We start from the raw sequence: 16,947 nt of genomic DNA, 5'->3' as shown, positions 1-16,947 counted from the left end.
TTACAATGCACAGTTCTTGAATCGACATGTATGTTGTGACCAGTCAAAGTAGGCCGTTAGATTCTAGTACATGAAAGTTGTTTGTTGCACGATACTTCAGCTCCACTGGAAGGGGGAAGGAGGACATTGCAATATGCTGCAACGGTAAAAATGCAGGACCGAAAAGGCAAGCTTGGAAGTCTCAAGTCTGCAATATGTAATATTATTCAGAGAATCTACAGAAGGATTAACACGCTTTGAAATCGTTAGTCAGGATTCGTAAGCATTTCGGAGGCTTCTTTCACCTGACTTTGTTAGGATTCACAATTGCTGCTCCTGCTTGCCGGCCCTGTGAGAATCCACTCGAGGTTCTGGCACTTCTGAAAGATGGCTGGCCAATCCCAGATTCTTTTTCTGTCTAGGGACTGGCGAGAGGCGGTAACACCTAATGGACAATCCAGCCTTGATACATCAAGTATACATTGGAGCACACCATAATCCATTATTAATCATTCAGCCATTGACTGAACAATTGCAGTACTTTAAAGTATGATTGCTCTCAGGAGCGCTATGAGTGATCCCTTTTTCCTGATCATCTTTATTCCCTGATCTCTCTTCAATGATGCACGCACATTCACGCAAAGGCAAACTCTTGTTCCTTTCTTTCATCTCCCCCTGTATATGTGAAACTCTCCCTTGTTTGCCCAAAATGTGCACCCCTTCACCTCTTATCTCCTTATTCCTTTTTCCACTATTCCACAGACTATGGTCTGTGGTCCCCAATGAGGGCAGGACACACCATCCTTGGGACACGCCTCAGTGCTGTAACACCACTACAGTGGTGACTGACACAGTATAAATGATGAGTAACATAACATAATATTTCTTTAAGTGCCATCACATTAAAATGTTCTCGGGGCACTCGGGTAGTCAGTTCACAGAAATGGTGTCCAATTGCATCCACTCTCCTTCGGGCCTATGTCAGGCTCCTGACGTCTGGCTGGGCACAGTCTATCTGGTGCACTTATTTCTTTCCTGTTTGATGCAGCCCTCTGAACTATCTGTTTTCCCTAGACTTTGCAGCAGGAGCTCCAAGAACTCTGAAGCACATTTTAAGGCAACGTGGTAGTGCGCTATGGAATATACCAAATCATACAAATAATTCAATTTTCTCAGAGCCACTATTTTAAAATGATTCGACTTGCCCCATTTGTCAGCTTGCTTTGTTTGGCAGAGAAAACTAGGCCCCCCAAATGTTCTCCTGTAGGCGGAGCTTAGCACATCACAGGTGAAACCCAAGCACAGTCTGTGTCTGAGTGGAATGGGGCAGGTGTTTCAAGGGTTGTTTCTTCGGCCTTGCTGTTGCCGCCCACCCGCCGAGGAACATGGCTAAAAATCTGGAAGGGGTGCACTTTGAGATGTGTGGGCATGTTGCAGGATGTTATACGACACTGTTCTGTTATGATGTGTCTTGTTCTCATGCATCTTTTCTGTAAACGTTAACATGAAATATACACACACACACATGCACACTTTGTTAGGAAGGGCCACTTTCCGTTTTGTGCGTGCTGTGATAGAAAGTCCAATGTTGGGCTCTCAGATATATCTTGGCCTGAAATCCACATTTCAATTGTGCTACATAAGGCCATTTTTTGTTTTTATGCGAGTTATGATCATGTAGCTTTATTATCAACCCCCTTTCATTTTTTGAAAATAATGGACTTTTTCTTGTATTAGCATGTAATGATACTTCGTGTCATGTTATTGTCGTGTTTTATTTCGTTTCGCAGCAGTGCCATTTTGCCTTGGACAAGACAAAGAAAGATGATCTGTAGCACTCCACATACACCAATATGAATAAATAATAAAAGTTGGCAGTACTCGGTACACGAAAAAGAATACACAGCCCAAAGTAGACCCACAACTAGAAGCTGTTAAGCAGACGCTCTGCTCTAAAGATCAAGGCATAGGAGTGAATGATGAAGCATGACCTTAATGCTGATTCAGATTCTCCTAGACCTTGCTCTACCTCTTTCACATTGGTTGGGATAGCTTGTCGCTGAATAAAGAGGATGTCACTTTAGGAAATCTATTTATTGACAGTGCTCCTAGACATACATGTGTGCCCTTCTGCACCATTACACTAATTCTAGGAAAGATTATGTAACCTCAGAGAACCAATATCCTAGGAAAGATTCAGGCTATTTCTGTACATGTTATTATCACCCAAGACAATCCAAAACAATGAGCTGCCTAGAGAGAGTATTTTGTGTCTTGCTTTTTTTTGGAATCATGTTCACTTCTCTGACAGTGAGTTTCGTTTGCAATTCTTGGAGGTACGCAAGGTATTATTTCGCTTTCTCGTTTTTTTTGGTTTTTTAAAATAAATGCAATCGGCATGAGGTAGTACATTAATGTGATGTCACTCTGTTCTTTTCAGGTCCTATGGCAGTGTGTTTAAAGCCATACATAAGGAATCTGGCCAAGTGGTAGCAATTAAACAAGTTCCTGTTGAATCGGACCTCCAGGAAATCATTAAAGAAATCTCTATAATGCAGCAGTGTGACAGGTATGCAAATCACACGTTTTTATTGACCGTCTCGATCATCCATCCTACACACAGATCACGTCGTTATGGTCATGCCGGTCTTCCGTCGTATAGTGCATGCATTTTATTGGGGCAGATGTGCAACACAGCACCTGATGATTTATTGTACAGTATGTCTTTCAGTGTCACTAATGTTTTTTCCACAGGTTTCAACAGACCCAACCATTCATTCTGCAGGAAATCGTGTTGAATTACTGGCCTTCTGGATATTTTTTGTGATTTTTAGAAAAGCATTGACTTGACAAGCTTCCTAAAAACGTAAACATTTGTACTTGCTGTACATAGGTACGACATGTTATTAAACAATCTTGCAATAAAAAGTATGCTGGAAAATAAATAACAAAATAACACTTATTTTGTCTCAAAGTGTTTTTTGTTGGCGCATGTCCATATTGACTTCTTCTCAGCCAGCCAGAATGCAGTGACTAACTACTGCAGTTGGCTACATACCAGGCGTTTTCACTCGAGAAATAGCATTCCTCTGAGTTCGCTGGCTTCAAGAAACAGCAATGCAATTTCCCAGCAACATTTCTTTCCACAAGATTCTTCACCCTAATTTAACACAGCAAAGTAAAAGCTAAAACATGGAACAAGATTTTCCCTTTGTAAAGTCTCTCCTTGGTTCACATACTTATTAGGACTTCTCCCAGGCTCTGGACATCTTTCGGGGTTCTCAGCACCACCCTCCGGCTCTAGATACTTCATCAGAGTTCTCACGAGCTTCTTCCGGTATCGGAACCCACGCATGGCAGCCAGGAACTTGGTGTTAGATCCTGTCTCCATCAGCCTCTTGGTGTACAGCAACTCAGTGCTTCCTCTTTCAGCTCCAGACATCGGGCCTCATTACACGGTAGGCGGTAAGGGTTTACCGGTACCGGTAAGAGCACCGGTACTGGTAAACCCTTACCGCCTTACTAAGAGTTCCCTTTGCGGGACCTAGGGTGCCGCAAAGGGACCTTGGTGCTAATTACGTTACCGCAATTTGCGGTACCGTAATTAGCGCCTTCCCCATTCCCATTATGCCCTATGGGGGCAAAAATGGGAATGGGGAAGTGCCTTGGTGAATGGGGAATTACCACCCCCGCTCACCTTGGAGTAGGGCGGTAATTCCGCCATCCACCAAGGCGGACACGGTAAAATACCGGCGGCAACCATGGCGCTAATAGCGCCATGGTTACCGCCTACCGTGTAATGAGGCCATCGTCTCACTTTCATTCAGCAATCCTGCATGATTTATATCCCTCAGCTTGAGCACTGATTGGTGGTGAGCTTTTCTACCATTTATTTTATTTTTTTATGCACTCTGCACATTTTAGCGTGGACCCTTTTCCCAATATGCTCTGCTTTCTAGCTCCCATTACATGACTGGGAAAGGTCAGGTGATATTAACCCGGTCAATCATCTCGGATTTTGTCAGTTATTCTCTGTCGCAAGCATTTTGTTCAAAATGGTAATGCATGCATGACACCACCAACGCTTACACATACCTGGTCCACTGTATGCAATTTTAAACACTCCCAAAACAGAGTGTAAAAGTGAAGAGTTAAGGAAGGGGAAATTGCCTTTATTCTTCACTTTTACTCTCCGCTTTGGGAGAATTAAAACACTGCCTGCAAATACGCTTTTTTTAGTGGATCCCACTGGAATCCACCTGCTTATAAGCAGATGCTTATACGAGCCATATTCCATTGAAATCCATTCGTATTACACCTGCATGAAAATCTCATGCTGGTATAAAACAAAGTGCTCTTCTTCGCTTTGCAGCCCTCCTATGCCTCGGAACGGCAGCACAATGTGCTGAAGTGTAAAAGTAAGCATACCATCCTTTTACGCTTTATGGGGTCAAAAGGTTGCTGAAAACTGTGCTTTAGTAGGTAATGCACTGTTTGTTCTTCTGGGGTTATGGGTACTTTTTCCACAGTTGTGAAGACTTATTAAAGGGTCAATCTAGACCAATCAACTGAAGGCAAAGGGAAGTTAGTCCATGGCTTTATTGCCCACAACCCAATCCATTGAGGGGGAGAGAATGGACATAATCATTTACTCTTTCCATTAGTCAGCGACACTAGGATTTTCTTCATGACTGCAGTATGCAACAGCTATGGAACAAGATGTTGACAGTATTACAGGCGACTCCAGCAGTGCTATAAAGTAAAATGGGCCACCACAACAAAGTGAGCAATGAGATTGCTTTCTAACCAATTGAAGTTAGACTTCAGTCCACATTCCTCCAGCAGAATCAACGGGTGGTCCTATGGGAGATGCACACCAACAATCGACTTTATCAGCATCAGCCTCTATAGATATTAAATGTGGGCTCAGAGCACAACCACCAAATGTGCATCATATCAACTGTTTGCGAGGACCTTCCCTGCCATTTATTTTGGCGTTATGAGTAAGTTAGTCCTAATCCTACATGGGTAAGGTCGACCATGAACAAATATTATGCAAACTTTACTCGCACCTAACTCCAACTGCAAGATTACTTTGCTACCCTATCCCAAAAACGTTCCTGGAAATTCTCAGAAACGTCCAGTTGCAAGTTCCGTTCTCAAACTCCCATATATCCGTGTTCGCTGTCAAATGGGCCAGACTGAGGGCTTTGTAGGCTTCGTCTGTACAGGAGACCACACCCTTGGAATAACCTTGCTTTATTGACTTTGCTAACTTTTATTTTATTAATAAAGTGAAGAATCCACCCCTAAAAATATTGGTGCTTGAATAGGGCAAAATTGAATAATAGACTCAAGCCTGAAAAGTTGTTATAAATAAATAACAATGTTTTTAGACCTTCGAGGTTAAGGTTTCAAGACTAAGGGGTTTTCACCCTCCTTTTTTCAGCCTGTGCTACCTAATCCTGTGCAAAGAAGTTTCTGTTGCAATATTGGTTGTTTGCCACCATCCAGAATTTGGCTTTGCATGTCTCAAAGGTCAGTGGGACTTGGTCCAGGTATAGTTGCCTTATCCAACCACTTGTCACCAGGTGATTGAACCTGAACCTATCCTCCTTAAATATTGGCATGAAGTCAGGGCTCTGCATTATTAAAGTCATAGTAGATGGAAGCGTTGTAATATAATATTTCCAGATCACACTGCACTGCTTCCCATCTGATTTTGGCAGCCAATTCAATTGTGTATGAGGAATGGAGCTACACTCCGGTTTGTGATGAATCCAGTGGAGTCATCACAGATTCCTCGGTGGTAGCCTCCTCCCATGGGGATGGCCAGCTGTTACCTGATCCTGACCTTGGGTGTGGGTTTATGAGGGAGGATCACAGTCGGAGGAGATAGCTCCGGGGGAATCTGATGGCTCCACCAGATGAGACGCAGCATTCCCCACTTTCTCCAGCATGGGGTCTGGCATGGATTCACGTGCGTTTTCAGGAGATTTTTCTCATTTTTCGGTTAAAAAGAGCCTCAAGCTCCACCGTTTCTACATCCGATTTTTCTACGCCCCTCAAGGGTGAAGATTTCATCGAGTTACGCTTTTGGAGGTTTCCAGAAGTTCCGAGTCCTACCCCGGACATGGCCCAGGAGAAAGGAAGCTCGACGCACGGGAAACTGTTCAGGACCTGCCCTGGAGCCTTAATTCACCCTGCTAAGACCTCGATTGAGGATGTCGCAGTGGCCCTGGCTCAGCCTGTGGAGTCTACGCCAGTGGAGGCGACCTCAGGATCCAGAGTCTCCCTGCAACCGCGGAGGGAGTCGTCTTTCTGGCCCATCGAGAAGACCCCCACAAAGTCCCTGTTGGAAAAGGAGGGGGAGGGGTAGGTGGCCATTGTGGATACGGACACAACCTCTGAAGAAGAGCTCATCAAAGTCGTGGAGGAGGCCCAGCCCATTGGGAGGGATCCCGACGAGGGCGACGACGAGAGCGACAATGTCGCCGACGAGGTTCCTCAAGAGCCCTCGTGCCCGTCGTTTCCGGTGCCGCAGGACACTTCGGCGGCCATTTTGTCAGCAATTCAGTCCTTATGCTCGGAGATAAGGACAAGGTTTCCCCTCACCCCGACGGAGGTACCTGAGCCAGACCCTACGGGGGAACCGGAGCCGGGACCGTTGGAAAGTCCACCGCATAAGAAGAGGACGCCGCATCCTCCGCCACCTCTCCCACCTCTGCGGCCCGCTCTGCCTTTCCCCTGGTCAACTACCCACGGGGATGATACAGGCATGGACACGGCTACGACAGGTACAGATGACGACGGAGGCGACGATGGGACGTGTCCCCCGTCAACCCCTGCTCGGGCGTCCCCGCCCAACGAGATTGGATCCTTCCATGCCATGATTTCCATCCGAGCTCTTCCAGCTCTGCCCCGAAGAGAAGAAAAAGGAAGGGTTCCTTTACCAACGGCGCAAGGCTAAAAGGAAGACGGTCCTCGCCGTACCACTTCTGGATGACATCTGGGATGAGGGGCTCTCCCTCTTCAAGAACCCTGCCAGGGCGCCTGCAAAGAGGGACCGGTACGAGAAGAAGTACCGGGTCCCTGACGCTGCCCCCTTGTGCCTTCGGGCATAACCTACCCCGGATTCGGTCGTCTCGGCAGCGGCAAAGAAGAAAGCTGGGGGGGGGCATCGGCCTCGACATCAACTTCCCCGCCGGACGGCGAGGGCAGGAAGCTGGACACGATGGGACGATGGGTCATCTCATCCGCAGCGATAACTATCAAGGCGGCCAACGCCCTGGCTATCGTAGCCCGCTACGACAGGGAGTTGTGGTTCAAAATCGCCTCTCTATTGGACTTCCTTCCGGATGCCAAAAGGGCTGAGGCCCTTGAAATCTTACAGGAAGGTGAGATTGCTTCAGGCCACGCCATCACGGTGGCAACGGACATCGCCGACACCGGTTTCCGTCAGTTGGGCAACAGCGTTTGCCTGAGACGAGGATGGCTCAAGGCGACGGATTTCCGCCAGGACGTACAAGCCAAAGTTTTGGACATCCCCTTCGACGGGAACAACCTGTTTGGAAAGGCGGTTGATGAGTCACTTCAGACTATCAAGACAGACGCGGAGACTGCCTGGGCACTGGGAGTGCTCCAACAATGACGGCCGTCCTTTCGGAGCGCCGAGGGCAGACAGGGTGCCTCCAAGGGATCCGGCAGTGGCTCCTCGATGTACCGCCAATCGGCAAGATCTTCGTCTCAGGAGGCCTACAGGGGAAGCGGCAAGTCAGGTGGTGCCCGTCGTCGTTGACAGGGAGGTCAAGGAGGCAAGGCGGCCTCCAAACAAGATTGAACCGACCGTGGGGTCGGGCCCTTGCCGAAGTACCCCGGTGGGAGGCTGGCTGATGAGGTTCGTCAGCGTGTGGGAGTCCATCTCCACCGACCGTTGGGTGCTGGACGCCCTGGCCCAAGGGCACGCCCTTGAGTTCCAGAAGAAGTGCCCTCGAGTTCCACCCGTGGCCAGGAAGGAAAATCACGTCCCTCAACTACTGTTGGAAGTAAGGACGATGCTCAAGAAAGGTGCCATCGAGCTCGTCCCAAAGAGGCTTCGGGGCTCCAGAGTTTACTCAAGGTACTTCCTCGTAAAGAAGACAGGAGGATGGCGTCCCATCCTGGACCTCCGACGACTGAACAAGTACATCAAGACACAGAAGTTCCGGATGGTCACCCTCCAGCACGTGCTGGGACAGCTGGAGGAGGGCAATTTCCTGTCGTCGTTGGACTTGGAGGATGCGTACTTCCACATCCCCATTCTAAAAAGACACCGAAAGTTCCTCAGGTTCATGGTCCAAGGGCGGCACTACCAGTTCAAGGCCCTCCCATTCGGATTGAAGTCTGCACCCAGGGTGTTCACCAAGTGCCTCGCACCGGTGGCGGCGCGGCTGCGCCTACAGGGGATCCACGTCTACCCCTACCTGGACGACTGGCTCCTCAGGGCAAAGACAAGGGAGCTTGCCGTGGAGCATACTGCGAAGACCGTCCAGCTGCTCACGGACCTGGGGTCCTCCATCAATTTTCCAAAATCCCACCTGGTCCCGTCGCAAGTCGCCCTGTTTCTGGGAGCCAAGCTCGACACAGTGGCGCGGCTGGCCTCTCCGTCGGAGGAAAGGACCAGGACCATCCTGGGCAAGGAGCAGCGTCTGCTAGCCACGGACATGGCCAGGGTAAGATCTATCAAGTCCTTCCTCGGGATGATGTCCTCCTGCATTCATCTGGTGCGCCTTTGCAGACTTCGGATGCGCCCCTTATAAGAGTTCCTCAACGCCCGCTGGGTCCAGTCGACGGGCAGCTTCGAGGACAGGATCCCACTCAACGAGACGTTCCGTCAGGCGATCCGGTGGTGGGGTACCCGCTCTCATCTGTCGGCGGGCACAGACTTTCAGACCCCAGCTCACCAGGTGACGGTGACGACGGATGCCTCCCTGGAAGGTTGGGGAGCGCACTCCGGAGATCTTCACGCGAGAGGCCTTTGGCTCCCGGAGAAGTCACTCCACATCAACATCTTGGAGCTCCGCGCAGTGTTCTGGGCCCTCAGGTCTTTTCTTCCGTCCCTCAAGGGCAAGGTGGTGAGGATCTTCACTGACAACACCACCACAATGTTCTACATACGGAAGCAGGGCAGAACCAGATCCCCTGCCCTATCCAAGGAAGCCCAGGATCTGTGGCATTGGGCCGTCGCCCAAGGGATGTTTCTGGTGCCTTTTCATCTGGCAGGAATAAAAAACACCATCGCCGACTCACTCAGCAGAGAGCTGTGCACGTGCCACGAGTGGGAACTACGCCAGGATAAAGTGGATCGACTCTTCCGACGATGGGGCAAACCCCAGATCGATCTCTTTGCGACGGCGACGAACTTCAAATGCCGGAGGTTCGCCAGCAGGTTCCCCCAGCCGAGGAGCATGGGCGATGCTTTCTCGTTCCCCTGGGACGGCCTATTTCTTTATGCGTTCCCCCCTTTGCCGTTGCTGCTCCGGCTCATCAACCAGCTCAAGAGGTCCCGGTGCAGGATGATCCTCGTCGCACCGGCGTGGCCGAGAGAGATCTGGTTCCCGGACCTTCTGGACTTGTCAGCGTCCACACCAATCAAGCTGCCGTCGGACGCGGATCTTCTCTCCAGAGAAGGAGGCGCCATTCTTCATCACAACCCAGAGTCGCTGAACTTGCAGGCCTGGCTCCTGCAGCGCTAGAGTTTGGAGGGTACGACACACTCTATAAAAACACGGCACCTAGCCTACACACCCCCGAATCTCGGCACCAGGCGTCGAAAGATTCTGAAAGAGTGAAACCATCAGGGAAACACTCCTCTACCCATGGTAAAGGGGACAAATAGCAGAAAAAGTCTGCAGAGGTGACATCTGCAACCCAGGTCCAGAAAGACAAACATAGGTCCTCAGATAAGGATAAATCGAAGACCCCTGACCCTGTCTGTAAGCCTAAAGTTATCCCTCCCACTATACAGTGGGAGGGACCTCAGCAGGAGGTGGTCATCCCCAGTTCCAGGGAATGGAACTCTGACGACATCGACAGGGTGATGAGAAGAATGTCTTCTTTAGCCAATTTCTATGAAAAAAATCCAGATTATTTTCTGAGCTGTCAGAGTACCCCTGACAACTCTACTCCTTCAGGATCCAAAGACCCTCAGCCTCCTAGTAAGAGAACTCGTAATGATACTCCAGCTCAAGGCCTCATTTCAGACCCTTTCTCTATTTTACCTTACCACCAGTATGCTGAAGACCCAGACATACAAATGCTGGACGACCAAGCGGGGGTCGATTATTACGGAGACGAGGACCAGGATGAGGAGGAGGAAGACGAGGCAGAGGTCTATAATCTAGACTCACCTGTTAACAAAGAATCACCGGTCACTGACTCACCTGTGGATGATCAGCCTCTACTGAATGAGGTCTTAGCTAGAGCTGCAGAGCACTTTGACATAGACACTCACGGGGCTCAGGAAGAGATTATGGGGGAATAAGAAACCCATTGCCCAAGCCCTACCAATTCTTAAATCCATCCAAAACAGAATTGACCCTTCCCTCCTCACCCCTAATCTCACTAGGGCTGCCAACCCCAGAATTGAAAAATTGTTCAGGGCCGCCCAATCAGACCCACTTTATATACGGGGCCAACTTAAGCACGACTCGTTGGTAGTAACTACCACCAGGAAAAGAGCGGGTACACCTCTATCATCATCTGAAGCTCCCCCAGACAAGGAGAGCAAGAGGATATATGGGCTAGGTAGGGGATATATGGGCTAGGTAGAAAAGTGGCCTCCACTTCCGCTTACCAGGCAAGAATCGCCAATACCACCACTCTGCTGGCAAGCTATAATTGCCACCGCCTCCGCACCTGAACCACTAAAGGGCCAGTTAGCCCAGATTGCGTCGGAGGGTAGATCAGTGTCTGGCTGCATTCTAAAGACGACCTTTGACGCCGCAGATAATGCAGGCTGGCTCATCGCAGAGAGCACTGTCATCAAGAGACACTCTTGGCTCAGACAGTCGGGGTTTAAACCTGAGACCCAGGCCACTCTTATCGGTATGCCGGTGGAACCGAATGTCTTGTTTGGCAAAGCAGTAGAGGAGGCACTCAAAACTGCCAAGGATGAATACGATACCCTAAAGTCCCTGGGACAATTGACTAACAAACCCATGAACCAAAGAGGGACTAATAATAATTTTCGTCGCTCACACAGACAAAATTCCCAGAGGGGTTCCAATTACTCACAGGGGCAAGGTACATCGTGGGGTAACAACCAATGGGGTAACAACCAACAAGATACCCAGAGTTACGGTAGAGGTAACAAGAGGGGCTGCGGTAAAGGGCGAGGCAGCCTGGGCAGAGGCGGTACGCCTCCCAGCAAACAGTGACGCTCCGCTCATGGTCCCTTCCCATGCATCCCCAGTATGGGGGCGCATCTCAAACTTCACCCAAGCATGGGAAGGGATCACCTCAACAGATGGGTGCTGTCGACAGTGTCCGTGGGATACTGCATCGAACTGCTGGAACGCCCCCGCAACCACCCTCAACGACAAAAAATACACTCCCTGGACCACCAGAAGATCCTCCTCGAAGACATATTCAACTTACTTCCTTGTGCCAAAAAAAGATTTGACAATGCATCCAGTATTAGACTTACGCCCTGCAATCAAGTATGTCAAGCCCCAAAAATTACGCATGACTACGCTCCAAGAGGTAATCCCCCTCCTAAAAAAGGGAGATTACATGGCAACATTGGACATGAAAGATGCCTATTTTCATATTTCCATTTTTCCAGCGCACAGAAGATTCTTGCGCTTCAAGGTGGACAGTCGGCACTACCAGTTCAAGGTGCTGCCCTTCGGTATATCCTCGGCACCAAGGGTATTCACCAAGGTACTGGCGGTGGTGGCGGCGGCACACCTACGCAGGGAGGCAATCCCAGTGTACCCTTACCTGGACGACTGGCTCATCACGGGGGAAACCCCCAGTAATTTGCAGTGCCAACATCCAAACAACGATCAACCTCCTCTTCGAATTGGGGTTCTCTGTCAACGAGAAGAAGTCAAGCCTGATGCCAAGCACCTCCAAACAGTTCCTAGGAGCTGTCCTAAACACGCAAGAGGGGTTGGCCTTTCCATCAGAGGAAATAATTCGGAATATCCTACTGCAAATTCCTCAATATCAGCCAGGTCGCCAGATAAGGGTGCGCAAAGCAATGTGTTTGCTAGGCATGATGGTTTACCTGGTTCCCAAGGCGCGCCTGCGCATGCGACCCATGCAGGAATGGTTGGCGAAACAGTGGTCTCAGGCAAGTAACTTACCTGAAACCAAGATCCTGCAGAGAGAGAAAGAACACTACGAAACTTACCTGGAACAGTATCCTGTCTTCAATCCATCGCCGACTTCATTTCCAATCACCTGAAGGTACGAACTCCATCATCCGGCACTGCATGCATCCTGGAATACCATAACCTGGAAAGAGGAGAAAGAAAGACAGCATTAGTAAGCGTTTACTCACGTTTCCTCCCGAATGAAGAAAGCCACACAATTCTTACCTGGGTAGTCCTCTCCTGTTCAGCATTGCGCAGTACTCACTGGACAGCATCGCACACAATGCTTTTTCGCCTACCGGCCCATGCTCATCTTCAAACTGCATGACAACACAAAAATACCTTTCCATACCTAAAAGGAAAGAAGCAAGACATTATTATTCGAACTAAGAGGAACATAAGAACTGCATATAAAGCCTGTAAAGCAGCAAACCTACAGAGTCGCAGCAGGCCTGGATTCCCAAAGGGGGGTCTTGCACCAGTGAAGTAACTTGGTCGCTGCTCGCCCCCCACATCTACGCGCCCCTGCCACGAGGAGCAGGACGGAGAATCCACCTTTTACAATATTAAGGTGAGGAGAGGGCCTAAGGGGGAGGAAGGAGTTGAGGCCAAGGGAGGTTGGAAAACATAAAGACAATCTGGTCTTGAATCCAGCTCTCCTATATTGCAGACCAATCTTTAACCAGAGGCCTTTCCAAGTGACCGGGAGAGGCTTCGAGAGTGCAAATCATCCAACCAGGGCTGGGTGGCGTCCCCGTGGATACCAGGTGAGCGTAACAGAGGGCCTGGCTTAGTACCTGGGCCTTCCCCAACCTGAGGTCGAACAGCCGGCAGAGGGGGTTCTGGCTGAAGTTCTCACAAGACACCCCTCTGCCAACACAGGGATTCCACTGCAAACTGATGTAGTCTCCCTGGCCAAGAAGGGTTGGCTTAAGCCCCACTCGGTCCAGCCGGTCATTCAACGCCTGGACGCCAAGTACATGCAGATGGAGGAGGATACACTCTTGATCTCAACCCATCCTCAGCCACACTCCTCGGTGATCGCTGCGGCATCACTATACTCCAAGCCTCAGTCGTCCTCAGCCTCCTCCTCTGTGGCGCTGCTAGGCAAGGAGGATAAGATCTTGGAGGCATACAGCAACAAGATCTACTCCAACGCCTCCTTGCACCTGCGTCAAGCCAACGCAGACGACATGCTGGCTGCCGCCAACCAACGGTTATGGCGGGAAATTGTGGACTTCCTCCCGGAACTCCCCACCCAATGCCAATCACGCTTTAAGGCGTGGTCTTACCTCGGCTCGCAGAGTCAGCGAGATTCAGGCGCTTGTCGCCTCTGAACCATATACCACCTTTCACAGGGACAAGGTAGTCATGCGGACGCACCTGGCATTTCTGCCCAAGGTTCCATCTGCATTTCACTTGAACGAGGAAATAGTCCTTCCTATGTTCTTTGCCGATCCCAAGGACAAAGCACAGAGAGTGCTGCAGTGCCTGGATGTCAGGCGTGCCCTAAAATTCTACTTGGACAGGACCAAGGGTTTCCGCAAGTCAGATGCCCTGTTAGTCACTTTCTCCGGCTTGAGGCCAGGCTATCGGGCCTCTAAGGCTTCCATATCCCGCTGGATGGTCTCCGCCATCAAAGAAGCGTATAAAGGCCAGCACAAGCCGCTCCCGGCCAACATGCATGCCCACGCAGTCAGGGCCAAGGCAACAGCCAACACATTCCAGCACCATGTCCCTTGAGAAGTCATAAGCAGGGCGGCCACTTGGGCCTCTCCCTCAGCTTTCTGCAAGCATTACTGTTTGGATGCCGGCTCTAGATCTGATACGGCTTTCGGACAGGCGGTTCTCAGAAACCTACTTGCTTAAGGAGGGTCTCCTCTCCACCTTGGGGCTACAATCAGTTGTAATCGCCCATACAGTATGGAGGAAAGGGGACAGGACGTAAGATTAATTAGAAGTTACTCACCTTAGTGACTAACGTACTCTTAGTCCATAGTCTACTTTCCTCCATACGTCCCACAAACTCCCCCCTAATAATACAGGTGTAATTATACAATGTTAAATCTATTGCCGATGCGTCAATGGGGACTGAGGTGTGGCGCCGGAGGGCGGAGTCAGGGCAGTGCATGTTCCCTGTGTCGCGCCCCTGTGCACCTCTAAAATTAAAGGGGAAGAAGGTTTTTCTGGTGAAAAAGGTTCTGTCTCTCGTCCCTTGGAAGGGACGCCCATACAGTATGGAGGAAAGGGGACTATGGACTAAGAGTAAGTTAGTCACTACGGTGAGTAACTTATCATTTCTATTAAAGGACGCCATAGAATTGGTCCCAGCCAACCAGGTAAACAGGGGTATTTATTCAACTTACTTCCTTGTGCCAAAGAAAGATCTAACGATGCGTCCAGTATTAGATATGCGCCCTGCAAACCAGTATGTCAATCCAAAAAAGTTCTGCATGACTACGTTACAAGAGCTAATCCCTCTTCTAAAAAAGGGGGATTACATGGCAACACTGGATATGAAAGATGTCTATTTTCATATTTCAATGTTCCTAGCGCACAGAAGATTCTTGTGTTTCAAGATAGCGAACAAGCACTACCAATTCAAGGTGCTGCCCTTTGGAATAGCCTTGGCTCCAAGGGTATTCACAAAGGTACTGGCAGTGGTGGCAACGCAACTGCGCAGGGAGGCAATCCCAGTGTGCTCTTACCTGGACGACTGGCTCATAACAGGGGAATCACCCCTGATCTGCAGACAAAACATTCAGAGAACAATCAACCTCTTCTTTCTATTGGGCTTCTCCATCAACAAGAAAAAGTCAAGCCTAGTGCCAAGCACTTAAAAACAGTTCCAAGGAGCTTTTTTAAAGACAAAGGAGGGGTTCGTCTTTCCATCAGAGGAAAGAGTACAAAATATGTTAATGCAAATACCTCATTATCGGGCCGGCCGCCAGATAAGGGTGCGCAAAGCTGTGCATTTAATAGGCATGATGGCATCTTGCATTTACCTGGTTCCTCACGCGCACCTGTACATGCGACCCATGCAGGAGTGGTTGGCGAAACAGTGGTCTCAAGCAAGTGGTCAGTGGTACGATCTAGTGGTTGTTTTGCCAACACTTGTACAAAATCTTCGCTGGTGGACAAGAGAATCTAATGAAAGGGAAATCTCTTTACGATCCAGAGGTACAGGCAGTTGTCACGACAGACGCATGACTGGCAGGGTGGGGGGCTCACTACCTTCACCACACAGCTCAGGGTCTGTAGCTCAGAACCACATCAATGTGCTGGAACTTCTAGCAGTATTCGAAGCACTTTGGGCATTGGAACCCCATTTAACAAACATATCTGTGCAGATCCTAACAGACAGCACTACACCCACGTTTTATATCAGCAAACAAGGGGGTGCACGTTCTCCAAATCTGTCCAAACTTGCACAGCAAATCTGGAGATGAGCACTCAGAGAATGTTCCTTTCATCACAGCATGTTCCAGGGGAACACAACGCTCTGGCAGACTCATTGAGCAGAGATCCCCTACCAGAGGAACACGAGTGGCGTCTACACGAAGGGGTCGTATAACACCTCTTCTCTCAATGGGGTTCCCCAACTATAGACTTATTCGTCACCAGTGAAAACAGTCAATGCCCGGACTTCGCGTCCAGGTTCCCCCAGCCAGGCTGCAAGGGGAACACTCTATGGATGAACTGGTTAGGGAAATTTGCTTACGCTTTTCCTCCAACACCTCCCATGAGGAAGGTGGTGAACAAAATCCACAAGGAACCGATGACGAATATCCTAGTTGCTCCTATTTGGGCAAGACAACCATGGTATCCACATCTGCGCAAACTGGCGATGTGTGATCCCATCAAACTCCTGTGTCAGTACAACCTACTCACCCAGCACGAGGGATTAACAGGGCACCCGCAGCCACACTCAATGAACTTGGCAGCATGGCTCCTGAGGTCATAGAGCTCGGCCATCTCAACCTGCCACAGAGATGCATGGATATCTTGAAAGAATCAAGAAAACCAAACACTAGACACTGTTAATTTGACAAATGGAGAAAATCCGTAATTTGGTGCCAAACTAAAGAGGTCAATCCCATAGAATATACTCCATTGCACATTCTAACTTATTTTCTCCATTTGCTAGATGCAGGGTTAGTGTTTAACTCCCTAAAAGTCCACCTGGCGTCCTTATCAGCCTATACGACCTCTCATAACAAGATCTCATGGTGGAAAGTACCAGTTATCAAAGCTTTTATGGAGGGGGTAAAAAGGCTACACCCTCCAATTTCTAACCCACCACCAGGATGGGACCTCAGTGTGGTACTTGCTAAGCTCATGGGACCCCCTTTTGAGCCGATGCACAAGTTTGTCTCAAACACCTGACTTGTAAGACTGCCTTCTTATTGGTTATCACTTCCATAAGAAGGGTTAGTGAAATCCAAGCATTGTCAGTCCAGGATCCTTTCTTTGTTGTACACAAAGACAAGCTGGTTTTACGTACTCATCCTAGGTTCGCTCCTAAATTCATCTCCAAATTTCATGTAAACCAGTCAATTGAACTACTGGCTTTCTTCCAGGAACCCAACAGCTCAGCTGAGGTAAAACT

The 16,947-nt window shown here is 49.3% G+C and overlaps 1 protein-coding gene across 1 annotated transcript in view; it reads left to right on the top strand.

The window, feature by feature from the left end:
- STK3 (serine/threonine kinase 3) overlaps positions 1-16,947 on the top strand; it is a 1,834,661-nt gene that overhangs the window by 271,109 nt on the left and 1,546,605 nt on the right. Inside the window, exon 3 of the mRNA XM_069621418.1 lies at positions 2,420-2,548. Coding sequence (XP_069477519.1) covers positions 2,420-2,548 — 129 coding nt within the window. The remainder of the gene's footprint in view (positions 1-2,419; positions 2,549-16,947) is intronic.

Source organism: Ambystoma mexicanum, chromosome 5q, assembly GCF_040938575.1.
Source record: "Ambystoma mexicanum isolate Mex_15411 chromosome 5q, UKY_AmexF1_1, whole genome shotgun sequence".
In the NCBI taxonomy this organism is placed as follows: domain Eukaryota; kingdom Metazoa; phylum Chordata; class Amphibia; order Caudata; family Ambystomatidae; genus Ambystoma; species Ambystoma mexicanum.
The sequence above is the reverse complement of the archived record's forward strand: the minus strand, read 5'-3'. Positions and strand labels throughout refer to the sequence as shown.